A 14,924-nucleotide genomic window follows, 5' to 3' on the forward strand; every position below is an offset into this window, starting at 1 on the left:
GTTTGACTCGCAGGAATCAGTCCCTTATTTTGGTACCGATCTCTAGCGGTCAGGAAAACATTTGTAGTACGTATATGTATTTTCATTTCAGTATTTGTATACACTGTACAGTAAGACTGTCAATCACCATTTATTGAAAAAGCGCAAGAAATAATATCAGAAAAATAAAAATTTCTCAATGGTGTTTTAAATAAGGAAACGTTTGTTTTTTTCTTTTATTTGGATTACATTAGAACTTTATTTCATCCCGTATTTGGGAAATTCCCTTGGTTGCAGTCAGTGGTGGTTCGTGCATTTTCTCGTAGCGCCTTCAACGAATCAATCCAACCCCCAAAAACTATGTTATGGCTATAAAACCTCGACTGCAGCTACAGCTGCGACACATAAAAAATAATCAATAAATCAATGCACAAAATGGGGTAAAATCCACTTCTTAGCAGCATTTAATGATTAAATACAAATAATGGAGCTTTTCAGACATTACAACCGGGCCAGGGTGGTGATTTTCCCGGGAAAAGACAGCGGTGAACGTCAATTGTGTACCGGAAAACATTGCCCGAAAATGGGGTAAAATCCACTTCCTAGCAGCATTTAGTGATTAAATACAAACACTGGAGCTTTTCAGATATCAGAACCGGGCCCACAATTGAAATATTATTTAGGAATATAGCCATATTTTACTCACCAAAAATCATTTTTAACTGTACACAATATCCATCCTCCTTTCTTCCTTCTTTTCTATTGCCATCAAAGCTAATGCTGAAAGTCGAGCCTGTCCTGTCGTATTTCTGGCATAGCCCGTCTTGAAAAAGGCTTTAAATAAACACAATATATTTGCTTGTGCAGCCCGCTCCAAATACAGTTTGGTAGCTCTGGCTAATGACTAGCCTCATAGTTGGTGAAAGCAATGACCTATTCCTCCGCCTGCGACAAGGCAATGGCGTATCCCTACGCCCGCGACAATACATTGTGGTGTTGTCAACTCGAAATCTGATTGGTTAAAGCAACAGTCTTATCAACGCTTGTTTAATGCAACAGAGCCTGCAGAACTGATTGTGAAGGCTTTGAGGCAGATTTCTGACCCTGGCAACAAATAATGTGATTGGTTAAATGCTTCAATATGAAAACACACATCTGGAAGCAGATTTTCCATTGAAGAAAAGGTCAATAATTCACATTATTTTCCGTAATAGATATTGTTTTTTAAATTAAATTTTCCTTTCTCTTTTTTTGTTTTTTCTCGTTTGAGGCAAAATCTTCGGCATTGGCTCCTTAGCCGGTAACCGGTCAAATAGTGCCAGGGGTTATTTAGCCGGTAACCGGTCAAATAGCCTATATGGCCCCATATGGCTATATAGCCGGTAAGAATTCTGTGTGGGGTAAATAATAAGAAACTACGGCTACGGAGCCACTGCCTAAATAATAGTCATTAAATCCCTATTCACCTAGAGTTAAAATCTATCAATTGGCAATAACACATCAAATTTCAATAAGATTGGTTGAATGGTTTAGAAAATCCCCTATTCACTCAATGTTAAATAATAGGTTACCGGCTAAATAGCGCTTGGGACTATTTGACCGGTTACCGGCTAAGGAGTCACTGCCAAAATCTTCCCCGCTTGTATATGACGTCATCACCACTCGCCGTCTCGTCCGTTTGCTCCGGAACGGCGAATGCTATCCTTTTGGAAAGCGATTTGCTTTTTTTTATCGCTCCTTAGCCGTATGACTAATACAATAAAACTTGGGCGAAATACATCTGAGCACACGCGTATCGTTTTGATCTCGAGTTGTTTGGGTAGACGTTGATGTTTTTGGCGTCCTTAGCTTAGCCTAGCGGAGTTTAGCTGCGAGGGAAGGGTCAGCATGCAAACACCAAGCCCAAAAATGTCAGGTGAGTTGATGTTTCCTTTTTAAAAAATGATAATTTGAGAAGAATCCCCTTTTTTCCACAAATTCCTATGATGAAGCGACTCCTCAATTACTAAATATGAAGGTTTTTTTCTCTTTCTCTTCGACGTAGCCAAAAAGCTTCACAAACATTTCGGCCTTGTGCGGAATTAACGAAAATTAGCGAAAAAAAGTTGTTCCTTTTAGTTCACTTTCTATTTTAGCCTCAGTTGTGTTTAATATTTTTCATTCATTCATTTTATGAACCGCTTTATCCCAATTAGGGTCGCGGGGGCCGACCACACAGGTGGAGCTATAGTTTTGTTTACCAACTCATTCTTTGACAGCAGTTTTTAAAGATTTCTGATCATCTTTGAAGTCCCACATAGTACTTTATGCTATGACTTTAATAATACAGAATTTACCAATACCAAGAGTAAACTCTAATCTTTCATCAGGAAATGAGTGATTTCTACTCTTTTCTTTAGTCTTAGGCATTGGTAAATTTCACCCCAAAAAATCAATACAGTGGTACCTTGACATACGATCGTAATCCGTGCCGAGACTGAGATCATATGACGAGATTCTCGTAACTCGAGCGGACGTTTCCCATTGAAATGAATGGAAAACAAATTAATTTGTTCCAACCCACTGAAAAAACACCAATAACAGGATATTGGATTGAAAAAAATGTTTTATTTCTTATAATTCACCATATATTCACCATACTAAGTAATAAATAACGAGTGGTTTAATAGTAATAAAATGTGTTTAATAGAAGTAAAATTAGACGCATTTCGCGGAGGGGAGAGACAGCGGCATAAATGGGGGCGGGGGGGTTTCGGGGGACTTTATCCACAGCACTCGTAAACGAACAAACAAATTTAAAGTAACTTGGATTAATATATACAGACACTCACACATACGTTTAATGTAACTTTACACAAAACTGAATTCTAATTTTGTTGTAATCTTTTGTTACCTTCGTTTTCCGGGTTGGCGGTTTGCCACGCCTCCACCCTCACGTTCGCTATCGATGGGCTGTTTGCTGTTGTACTACGTATTCCCTTCAAAATATTCCGAAAATGATTCACACAAATCTCCTCACAATAGGATAACCCACGACCACTTGCCAACGAGAAATAGTCTTGTAGTACATTTTAGCGATCGCTCCGCTGCTCATAAAGACCAGGTCGCAACTCCCTCGTTGAAACGGCTCTGGTCGCAGCCGCTTTGAACGGCGCCTATGAGAGAGAGTTGCGACCAGAAATATTACAAAGAGGGAATTGCGAGCCAGTGCCGCTGATGTTCTTAGGAGCAGCGAACGAGAAGTAATATAATACTCCTCGTATTAGATAATAAAAATAACAGGAAATGCAACAGCTCAGAAATTTCGATCGCATGACGGGCGAATTATTCGATCGAAATTTCCGTCGTAAGACGAGAATATTGTATGACGAGCGGTCGTATGACGAGGTACCACTGTATCAGGGCAAAAATACCTGAGAAAGAAGCTTTTTGTGAAAATATACATTTCCCACATTCTGTCTCTCATGGTTGAGGTTTACGCATGTTGACAATTACAGGTCTCTTTTCAAGTAGGACAACTTCCACAATTGGTGGTTGACTAAATACTTATTTGCCCCACTGTGTAAGAATCTTGAGTGTAAAAAAAAAAAAGATTTTATTCACTTCAAAATTTTAAAATCAGAATATGCTGCCTTTTTCAAGTGATCCTTTTTGCTGTTATTTGAAATGGTAGAACCTAAATTCGGAAATTACAAAGTAAATAATCAATAATGTGATGTAAATAATATGGAACAATATTATTTGCATTTAAAAAATCTCAAGCCAAACCATTAACTGAAAATTGTATCATTTAAAATTATGTCGCCTATATTAACATTATAAAGTCGTTTTTTTATCAAAGTTTAATTAACAGGAATTTAATAATGCCAAAGAGCTTCCGGTTTACATTACAAAAGAATAAAAGTGACTTGATAAAGATGATATTAGGATCTGAATGTTGTTATAGTACCATCTATGATTTCATATTTCGATTTTAACCTCGTAATAGCTTTTATTTTAATCTCTTAATATATAGATTTCTCTCTAGCTTTTATGTTGGTTATATTGATTCTACGGGTTTTTAAAAGGAAATCACTAAAAAATATCATTTGGTTATAATTTTCCCATTGGAGAAAATGTTAATAGTTAACATTATTTTCCATTATAGATATTGTATTTTTATTCATTTTTCGTTCTCTTTTTTTTCCGTCTGAGGCAAAATCTTCGCCGCGTGTATATGATGTCATCACCACTCGCCGTCTCGCCCGTTTGCTCGGGAACGGCGCTTGCTATCCTTTTGCTTTTTTTGTTATCACTCCTTAACCGTAAAACTAATCCAATCAAAATTGGGCGAAATCCATCCGAGCACACGCAAATAATTGTTTTAATCTCGAGTTGTTTGGGTACACGTTGAAGTTTTTGGCGTCCTTATCTCAGCCTAGCCGAGTTTAGCTGCTAGCGAAGGGTTAAAATGCAAACACCAAGCCCAAAAGTGTCAGGTGAGTTGACTTTTCCTTTTTAAAAAATGAGATTTTGAGAAGAATCCCCTTTTTACACCAATTCCTACGATGAATCGACTCCTCAATGACTTAATATTTAGTTGTTTTTTTCCTCTTTCTCTTCGACAAATAGCTTCACAAACATTTCGTCGTTGTGCGGAATTAACAGACTCAAATTTAGCAAAATGTATGCAAAATCCACAATTCGAGCAAAACCACGACGTCATCAAGTCTTGACTGTTTACAAAAACTTGTTTCTTTTAATTCACTTTCTATTTTAGCCCCAGTTGTGTTTAATCTTTTTCATAGCATTCATTTTCTGAACCGCTTTATCCTCATTAGCGTCGCGGGGGGAGCTGGAGCCCATCCCAGCTGACTCCAGAGGCGGGGACACCCTGAATCAGTGGCCAGCTGATCGCAGGGTACAAGGAGACGGACAACTAATCATACCTAGGGGCAATTTAGAGTGTCCAATCATCCTACCATGGATGTTTTTGGAAAGTGGGAGGAAACCAGAGTACCCAGAAGAAACCCACACAAGCCCGGGGAGAACATGCAAACTCCACACTGGTGGACCGACCTGGATTTGAACCCAGGACCCCAGAGCTGTGAGGCCGACGCGCTAACTACTCAGTCGCCGGGCAGTGTTTTTTAATCTCTCCATCGTAATTAAACGTTTCTTAATATCTCTTCTTCAAATATATAAAATATTAATTATAGAGCTATAGTATTCTTTACCAACTCATTCTTTGACAGCAGTTTTTAAAGATTTCTAATCATCTTTGAAGTCCCACATAGTACTTTATGCTATGACTATAATAATAAAGAACTTACCAATACCAAGAGTAAACTCTAATCTTTCATCAGAAAAATGATTGATTTCTACTCTTTTCTTTAGTCTTAGGCATTGGTAAATTTCACCCCAAAAATCAATTTCAGGGCGAAAATAACTGAGAATGAACCTTTTTGTGAAAATATACAATGATCTGGAACACCTCCTAACTCTCGAATTTCAAAATAAAATACGACAAGAGTACAGTCGTACCTCTACTTACGAAATAATGGGTTCCAGAACATTTTTCGTGAGTTGAAAATTTCGAAAGTAAAGCAGTACTTTACATGTAAATCAGGGGTCTCAAACTCGCGGCCCGCGGGCCAACTGCGGCCCTCGGGACGATAATTTGCGGCCCCCGTCTTAATATGAAAGATTAATGTTCGTGCGGCCCGTAAGATTGATATGAATGACACTTGTTGTGTTCGGAGCTGAATGAACCAATTACGGTGAGGTATACGGCTCTGGAGGGCGGGACATCGGCCGGGCTGTCCAGTGCCTCGCTCACTCACTCATTCATTCCTCCAATCAGCTGGGCGGAGGAGAAGCCGTGAAGCCGATCACTCCGCTCGGCGCGCACACTCCTCCGCTGCTCTCAGCATACAACTGAATGAGGCGCTATGATCCGCGATCCAGCCTGTGTCAGTGTAGCCATCTTCGCGAGCGAAACGGAGAAACGGAGAGCGAAAGTGCGCATGCTCCACAAACCCGCGCGACTGAACGTGAAAGATCAACCCGAGACTCATTCCAAGTGGAAAAACATATTACAGAGCCCCAGAGATGTCTCTTTCAAAGCCTGGCGTGAAGAGAAAGGTCGTTGATGAGCACAGATAGTTTCAAGAGAAGTGGGGAGTGCAATATTTCTTTGTTGAGCACAGGGGCACCCCAACGTGTCTCATTTGCACTGAAAAAGTTGCGGTGCACAAGGAATACAATTTGAAACGTCATTATACTACGAGACATGCTGAGGAGTACGAAAAATACCAGGGAGATGAGAGAGCCAACCAGGTTGCCAGTCTTAAAACATGTCTTCTGAGGCAACAGGATTTCTTCAAGAAGGCTACCAAAGACAGTAATGCAGCAGTCGAAGCTAGCTACGCCGTTTGTGAGTTGATTGCTAAAGCAGGAAAGCCATTCACAGAAGGTGAATTTATCAAAAAGTGCATATTACAGGCTGCACATATTGTCTGTCCAGAAAAGAAAAGTCTGTTCAAACACATCAGCCTTTCTGCCAACACCGTGGCAGAGCGCATTTCTCACCTGTCAAGTGACATTTATGATCAACTGTGTGAGAAAGCACAATGTTTCAGTGTATATTCAGTGGCTCTTGATGAGACCACAGACATCACAGACACTGCCCAGCTCGCAATATATATCCGTGGTGTTGATGACAATTTTAAAGTAATGGAGGAGTTGCTCACAGTAATTCCAATGCATGGCCAGACCACCGCGAAGGAAATATTTCACCAGCTGTGTGATGCCATTGAGAATGCCGGTTTGCCATGGAAGAGCTTTGTTGGAATAACAACCGATGGAGCCCCATCAATGACAGGGAGGAAGAATGGACTGGTAGCACTTGTTCAAAAAAAACTGGAAGAGGAGGGTGTGGAGGAGGCCATAGCTCTGCACTGCATTATACATCAGCAGGCCCTTTGCAGCAGATGCCTGAAGTTTGACAATGTGGTGTCTGTCGTTGTGAAATGCGTCAACCAAATCAGATCCAGGGGCTTAAAGCACAGAAGGTTCCGTGCTTTTTTAGAGGAAATGGAGTCAGAATATGGGGATGTGCTCTACTTCACTGAGGTACGTTGGCTCAGCAGGGGAAACGTGTTGAAGAGATTTTTTGAGTTGAGAGCAGAAGTAAAAGACTTCATGGAGATAGACGGGGTTGCTGTTCCTGTGCTAAGTGATCCCAAATGGCTCATGGACTTGGCTTTTCTTGTTGATATCACACATGAGCTTAATGTACTGAACAAGAAGCTACAAGGCCAGGGGCAACTTGTCAGTGCTGCCTATGACAACGTGAGAGCATTCTGCACTAAACTTGTGTTATGGAAAGCCCAGCTCTCTCAGACAAACCTTTGCCATTTCCCAGCATGCAAGGCTCTCGTGGATGCAGGCACACCATTCAGTGGTGAGAAGTATGTTGAGGCCATTTCAAAGCTACAGGAGGAATTTGATCACGGATTTGCAGACTTCAAGACACACAAAGCCACATTTCAAATTTTTGCGGACCCCTTCTCCTTTGATGTGCAAGATGCCCCTCCTGAGCTTCAAATGGAGCTCATTGACCTGCAGTGCAACTCTGCACTCAAAGCCAAGTTCAGGGAGGTGAGTGGAGAAGCAGACAAGCTTGGGCAATTTTTGAGAGAGTTGACCCCCTGCTTTCCTGAACTTTCCCGAATGTTCAAGCGGACCATGTGCCTTCTTGGGAGCACATACTTGTGTGAGAAGCTCTTCTCCACCTTGAACTTCAATAAGTCCAAGTACAGGTCCAGACTTACTGATGCGCACCTTCAAGCTCCACTGCTTCCTCCCTCAAGCCAAATGTGACTCAGCTATGTGAGAAGAAGCGCTGCCAGGTCTCTAGCAGCAAGGAGTAGGCAAGAGAAGCCGTGTTCAGAATATTTCATAGTGTATTGATATTCATAGTGAATATTTCATCTGTGTTCCATTCAAGCTCAGAAAGTTAAAGGTTAAAGAGCTGTTAATACAGACATTTGAAACGGAATAAAAATAATTCATTTTCTCTACTTAGGCAGCCAGTGTATATCTCTCATTATTATTATTTTATTTTTGCATTACTGATTGATTGATTTTTTATTCATCTTTAAGTTAATTTATCTAATTCATTATTTTTTGTAAAAAATAAAGATATTTGATAACGTTGGAATGTTTTATCAGCGCTTTTCTTGTGGAAATCCTGATGCGGCCCAGTCTCACCCAGACTTGGCCTCTAGCGGCCCCCAGGTAAATTGAGTTTGAGACCCCTGATGTAAATACTCTAATTCGTTTCATGGTCCTCACAAAACTACCAACTAAACCCGTAAAAATTCATCAGTGTCCCAACTTTGTAGGAAAAGTGTGAAGACACAAAATTGAGAGAAAATGATCATAAAATTATTTAATAAGCCATTAAAAACTCTTCTAGGCATAAGGTCAAGCACACCGGCAATCAAAGAAACATGCAGGGTTGTTGTGAGAGCCAATGAGAGCCCAGTAGAGTGGAGTGAACATGTCAAGCAAGCAGTGCATCCGCGAAAATGTCAAAATAAAATAATAGATACAGGAAATGTATGGATGTTTTCGTAACTTGGAGCTTTTTTTGTATCTTGAGGCACTGAGAAGTTCGTAAGTACAGGTATGGCTCTATAAGACTTTAAATTCTCAGTCTAACCTAAAGGACTTCTCGTCAGATAGACAGTTGATAAAATATATCATTTATCTTTGTGTTTTCCAGCTTTCAGAAGTGATCTTGGTGCTGATGGGCAGGGGTCTGGTGGTTTTGGGGAGAAATTTGAGCTCCCCCAAATCAAAAGGGAGGAACCAGAGTTCAATATTCACCAAAAGAAGAAGAACAACTTCCCATCAAAAAGGAGGAAGAAGAGTTGCCGGACATTAAAGTGGAAAGTAGCAGCAGGTTGACTGGCGAGCCCCTGAAGAGCGAAGATGATCTGGGCGTGGCCAGCGGTGCAGCAGAGCCTGCAAACACCTCAACATGGCCTCCAATTAAAGAGGAGGAGCCGCCACAGTCCCCTCAACAGCAAATGAAAAAAGAGCAATCTCCAATCAAAAAGGAGGAGCAAAATGTAACCGGGTCAACTGGTGAGCCTCCCATGAGTGAAGATGATCTGGGCGTGGCTGGCAGAGGGGCGGAGCCTGCACACGGCTGCTGCTCAACAGAAGGATGGCGAGCAGACTCTTTAATTGGTCCTTTAACACATAGCGACGACTTGATTCATGCGAATAAGGACGATGAAGGTGTTAAGAAAAAACCCAGTGGCGACAAACTCTGCAAATGCTCTCAGTGTGAGAAAACATTTCACAATAAGTCTCTTTTAAAATCACATATGATGACCCACACTGAAGATAAACCATTTTCGTGCTCGGTTTGTAGTAAAAGATTTACACAGAAGGGAGGCTTAAACATCCACACAAGAACCCACACTGGTGAAAAACCCTTTTCGTGCTTAGTTTGTGGTCAAGCGTTCACACACAAGGAAAGCTTAAACATCCACACAAGAACCCACACAGGTGAAAAACCATTTTTGTGCTCAGTTTGTGGTCAAATATTCACACAGAAGGGACACTTAATTAGTCATGCAAGAACCCACACTGGTGAAAAACCATTTTTGTGCTCAGTTTGTGGTCAAGCATTCACACAGAAAGGAAACTTAAAAACCCACACAAGAACCCACACTGGTGAAAAACCATTTTTGTGCTCAGTTTGTGGTCAAGCCTTTTCCCATCAGCAATATTTAAAACCCCACAGAAGAACCCACATTGGTGAAAAACCATTTTCGTGCACAGTTTGTGATAAAACATTTACAGAGAAGGGAAAGTTAATAACCCACACAAGAATCCACACTGGTAAAAAACCATTTTCATGCTCAGTTTGTAGTAAAAGATTTTCACAGAAAGGAGGCTTAAACATCCACACAAGAACCCACACTGGTGAAAAACCCTTTTCGTGCTTAGTTTGTGGTCAAGCGTTCACACACAAGGAAAGCTTAAACATCCACACAACAACCCACACAGGTGAAAAACCGTTTTCATGCTCAGTTTGTGGTAAAGCATTCACACTAAAGGGAAGTTTAAAAAGCCACTCAAGAATCCACATTAGTGGTAAACGTCTCTCCTGCTCAATTTGTGGTCAAACATTTCCACACAAGGAAAGCTTACACATCCACCAAAAAACCCACATTGGGGAAAAGCCCTTTCCCTGCTCAGTTTGTGGTAAAGCATTCGCTCGAAAGCAACACTTAAAAAGACACACAAGAACCCACACTGGTGAAAAACCATTTTCGTGCTCAGTTTGTGGTCAAGCATTCGCAGAGAAGTCAAAGTTAAAAAACCACACAAGAACCCACACTGGTGAAAAACCATTTTCGTGCTTGATTTGTGGTAAGTCTTTCTCTCACAAGCACCACTTAGAATGCCACACGAGAACCCACATTAGTGAGAACTCCTTGTTGCTGCGAAGTTAATGTTTGAACATTTTTACAGAAGAGAACTATAAAAGACTAAACAACCCGCACTGGGGAAAAGCCCTTTTTTTTGCTTAATTTGCGGTCCAAATTCCCTCCCAAGAATAGCTTAAAACACCCATAATAAAATCAACAGAAAGTTCGAAAAAGCGAGGAAAGCAAGAGTTAAATGTTTTATTTCAAGTTAAAAGTTTTGTTTTATTTCTTGTTTTGAACTTGACACGAACAGACTTTTGGTTCATTTTGTAGTTCTATTCCACTTTTATTTTCATCCATAGTGATTTGATTTGCATGTGTTTAAAAAGACTTGGCAATTGGTATATGAAGTCAAATGTCTCTTGTTTGTTATTGGAATTCACTCAATATTGTTATATACCTATCACCATTAATAAAACAAAAACAAAAAATTGATGCCTTGACACTTGTCGTTGATTGCCCATTGATTTTACCTGTTTCTCACCCAACTGTTTTTCCATGTCTCGTTAACCCATGTCTGTGTATTTATTTTTGTGTTCTACCTCTTTTGGTTCTTTTTTTTGTAATTTTGGATTCTGGGTTTATATTTTTTCAATTTGCTTTTGGTGTCATATACATATATATATATATATATATATATATATATATATATATATATATATATATATATATATATATACATATATATATATATATATATATATATATATATATATATATACACATATGTATATGTATGTATATATATATATATATATATATATATATATATATATATATACACATATGTATATATATATATATACACATATTAATATTATATCTATAATAGTCCGGGCCACATGAAATCGAGTTAACCTTAATGCACCCTGGGGCTTTTTGTGTTCCCTGCAGTGATTTTTAACGTACACCAGGTGTCAGTATTCTGTAAAGCAGTGGGTCACTGTGTGGAAACGACAAGTGATGCTCACAAACCCATCACTAGTGTGACAATACCAGTGGCGGGCGGTGCATTTTCTGGTAGCGCCTTCAACGTATCAATCCAACCCTCAAAAACTATTTTATGGCTATAAAACCTCTACTGCAGCTGCGACACATAAAAAATAATCAATAAATTAATGCACAAAAATGGGGTAAAATCCACTTCCTAGCAGCATTTCATGATTTAATACAAATACTGGAGCTTTTCAGACATTAAAACCAGGCCAGGGGGTGATTTTCCCGGGAAAAGACAGCGATGAACGTCAATGGCGTACGGGCAAACATTGCCCGAAAATGGGGTAAAATCCAGCCGAAAACAGCATTTATTGATTAAATACAAATACTGGAGCTTTTTAGACATCAGAACCGGGCCCAGAGTATCATTTCTCCGGTAAAAAGACAGCGATGAACGTCGTTACGTCGATACGTCCATACGTGAAATGACAAAAAATGCACTAAAATTAGGTAAAATCCACTTCCTAGCATCATTTATTGATTGAATACAAATACTGGAACTTTTGAGACATTACAACCAGGCCAGGGGGGTGATTTTTCCCGGGAAAAGACAGCGATGGACGTCAATGGTGAAACGCCAAAAAATAAACTGGGGTAAAATCCACTTCCTAGCAGCATTTTGTGATTAAATACAAACACTGGAGCTTTTCAGATATCAGAACTTGGCTTACAATTGAAATATTATTTAGGAATATAGCCATATTTGTAATTTTACTCACCAAAATCCTTTTTACACAATATCCATCCTCCTTTCTTTCTTGTTATTTTCCTATCGCCATCGAAGCTAATGATGAAAGTCGAGCCTGTCCTGTCATATTTCCGGCATAGTCCGTTTTGAAAATAGCATTAAATCAACACAACAATATACTATTTGCTTGTGGAGCTAAGTTAGCGTGCTGAAAGTGCCCCACACACCATTTTCCCGGCTGTAACAGGCTTGCTAGCTTCGGAGTTGACCCCCCTTTCTTAATGATGTCCATTTTTTTCTGGACAAGTCCATCTGGAAAATAGCTGTGAGCAAACAGAATTAATTTGTTTTTGCTTCTGCTTCTGTCGGCCATAGTGGGTGGAGTTTGCAATCTCGGCTGCCTCGGGTACTGCTTTGGCCCGCCTACTAGCCAATCATAGTTTGTGAAAGCAATGACATGTCCCAGCCAGCAAAATGCTAACGCCTATGAAAAATCATTGTGGGGTTGCCAACTCGAAATCTGATTGTTAAAAGCAACAGTCTAGTTTAATGCAGCAGAGCCCGCAAGAACTGATTGTGAAGGCTTTGAGGCAGATCTGATCTGGCAACAAATAATGGGTGAAATGTGATTGGTTAAATGCTTCAATATGAAAACGACACATCTGGAAGCAGTGCAACCAGGAGGAAAAGCAATGAAAGGAAGCTAACAAACCATTTGGAATAATAAGTATTGATGAACAAAATATAATATGATTCAGATATTTCTTAGGCCAGCAGAGAAGGCCTTGAAGGCCCTGACGGCCCGCTACTGGTCATTACAATCATTACGGTTTACATAAAGTTTTAATTAAATACACAAAAAGCAAACTGAAAACATAAGCCCAAAATCAAAAATTACACAAAAAAATTAAAATGAACAAAAAGCCGCAAGACGCAGTAAGGCATGGGTTACCGAGACATGGAAAACAGGTGGTTGACACACAAGGGAGGCGACCACAGGTGAAAGCAATGGACAATCACAACGACAAGTTTCAAGCCATCAATATTTTTTTCACACTAATGATTATACATAAGAATATTGAGTATTATCTGTTTATTCAACATTAAAATAAAAAAAATCACATTTGACTTCATATACCCCCTGCCAGGTCTATTTACATACAAATAAAATCAGTTTGGATAAATATAAAATGGAAAACTACTCCAAAATGAACCCAAAGTCAGTTCTTATAGTTAAAAAAGGAAAAGAATGTAGTTTACAAAGCTAATAGAAAATTCTGAAGATTAAATGAAATAAAACATTTGACTTGTTTTTCTCTTGTTTAAACGGAGACAAATTCACAGGAGACCAATGTTCCCTCTAATTTTTCGTTGGTCTGGGCAGAAAGACAACCTCCCTGAGCGCACTGAGTACCAGTGTGAGCGACATCATTGGTACTCGGATGATTCGCCTAAAGACGTTTCGCCGACGGACGTTTGACAGACGGGCAGGTCGCCGAATGGACGTTCCGCCAAACGTTCATTCGGCCGAACGGCCGTTCGGCCGAATGAACGTTCGGCCGAACGGCCGTTCGGCCGAATGAACGTTCGGCCGAACGGAGGTTTCGCCGAAACGGGATTCGCGCGCTCGCCCCGCCCCCGGATCGTGTGTGTACAAGTTTTTCAACCTCGGCCCGCGGGCCATATACGGCCCGTTAGGATTTTTAATCCGGCCCGCCACCGGCGTTGTCCAAATTATAGTAAAAATCAATGATTCATTTCCCTTTTCCACTCATCACTCTCAATTTATTAATCTACCATCAATGGCAGCCCGGGAATAAGCACTATTGGGCGGGCATGGCAGCCCGGGAATAAGCACTCTTGGGCGGGCATGGCAGCCCGAGAATAAGCACTCTTGGGCGGGCAGATGTAGCAGAACCGAGCCGTAAAATGACAGCAATCGGGTCAAATCCATCTTAAAACAGCATTTAATGATTAAATAAAAATACTGGAGCTCTTTGGACATTAGAACCGAGCCCAGGGAAGTGAATTCCTCGGTAAAATGTCGCGATGGAGGCAAAAAAACGTCTATATACGTCCATTCGCCAAACGGCTCAAAATGCTCTCAAATTCGGTCAAATCCAGCCATAAACAGCGTTTAATGATTGAATACAAATACTGGAGCTCTTTGGACATTAGAACCGAGCCCAGGGAAGTGAATTCCTTGGTAAAATGTCGCGATGGAGGCAAAAAAAACGTCCATTCGCCAAACGGCTCAAAATGCTCTCAAATTCGGTCAAATCCATCTGAAAACAGCGTTTAATGATTAAATACAAATACTAGTATTTGGTTTTAATCATTAAACTAACAAATACTAGTATTTGTATTTAATCATTAAACTAACAAATAGTAGTATTTGTATTTAATCATTTAATCAAAACACTGTTTGAACGAACGTTCATTCGGCGACCTGTCCGTCTGTCAAACGTCCGTCGGCGAAACGTCTTTAGGTGAATCATCCGGTCACGACATCATCATTGCTCGCTATGGGCACACCAGTATCACACCTGCCACAAGCAGGTGCATGTCAATGTTCCCTCTAATTTTTCATGTAGAACATGCTGTAAAACACGAAAAACATAAGAGTGGACAGAGCTACTGCCACTGGCTGCCGCTTAAACGGCGCCATCATGGGGAAAGGGGTAAAAAAAAAAACGAAAAAAAAATACTGCACGCCATATGATTGCTACTGCGCAGAGAGGACGAGAGTAGTGCGCAATTGCGCACGC

General features: G+C 40.3%; 1 protein-coding gene across 3 annotated transcripts; it reads left to right on the forward strand.

Moving 5' to 3' along the window:
- Positions 1–1,602: 1,602 nt before the first annotated feature.
- LOC144065594 (uncharacterized) lies at positions 1,603–11,062 on the forward strand. Of its 3 annotated transcripts, none has more exons than XM_077588574.1 (2): positions 1,603–1,894; positions 8,750–11,061. In XM_077588574.1, exon 2 carries the CDS (start codon positions 9,057–9,059, stop codon positions 10,494–10,496), a length of 1,440 nt encoding a protein of 479 aa, XP_077444700.1. In that variant the 5' UTR covers positions 1,603–1,894; positions 8,750–9,056; the 3' UTR covers positions 10,497–11,061. The 3 variants fall into 3 exon arrangements, with proteins under 3 accessions (XP_077444700.1, XP_077444701.1, XP_077444702.1); XM_077588575.1 differs by lacking the exon at positions 1,603–1,894 and adding an exon at positions 4,246–4,457; XM_077588576.1 differs by lacking the exon at positions 1,603–1,894 and having other exon boundaries at positions 8,822–11,062.
- Positions 11,063–14,924: the final 3,862 nt, after the last annotated feature.

This window comes from Stigmatopora argus, chromosome 20, assembly GCF_051989625.1.
Source record: "Stigmatopora argus isolate UIUO_Sarg chromosome 20, RoL_Sarg_1.0, whole genome shotgun sequence".
Taxonomy (NCBI): Eukaryota; Metazoa; Chordata; class Actinopteri; order Syngnathiformes; family Syngnathidae; genus Stigmatopora; species Stigmatopora argus.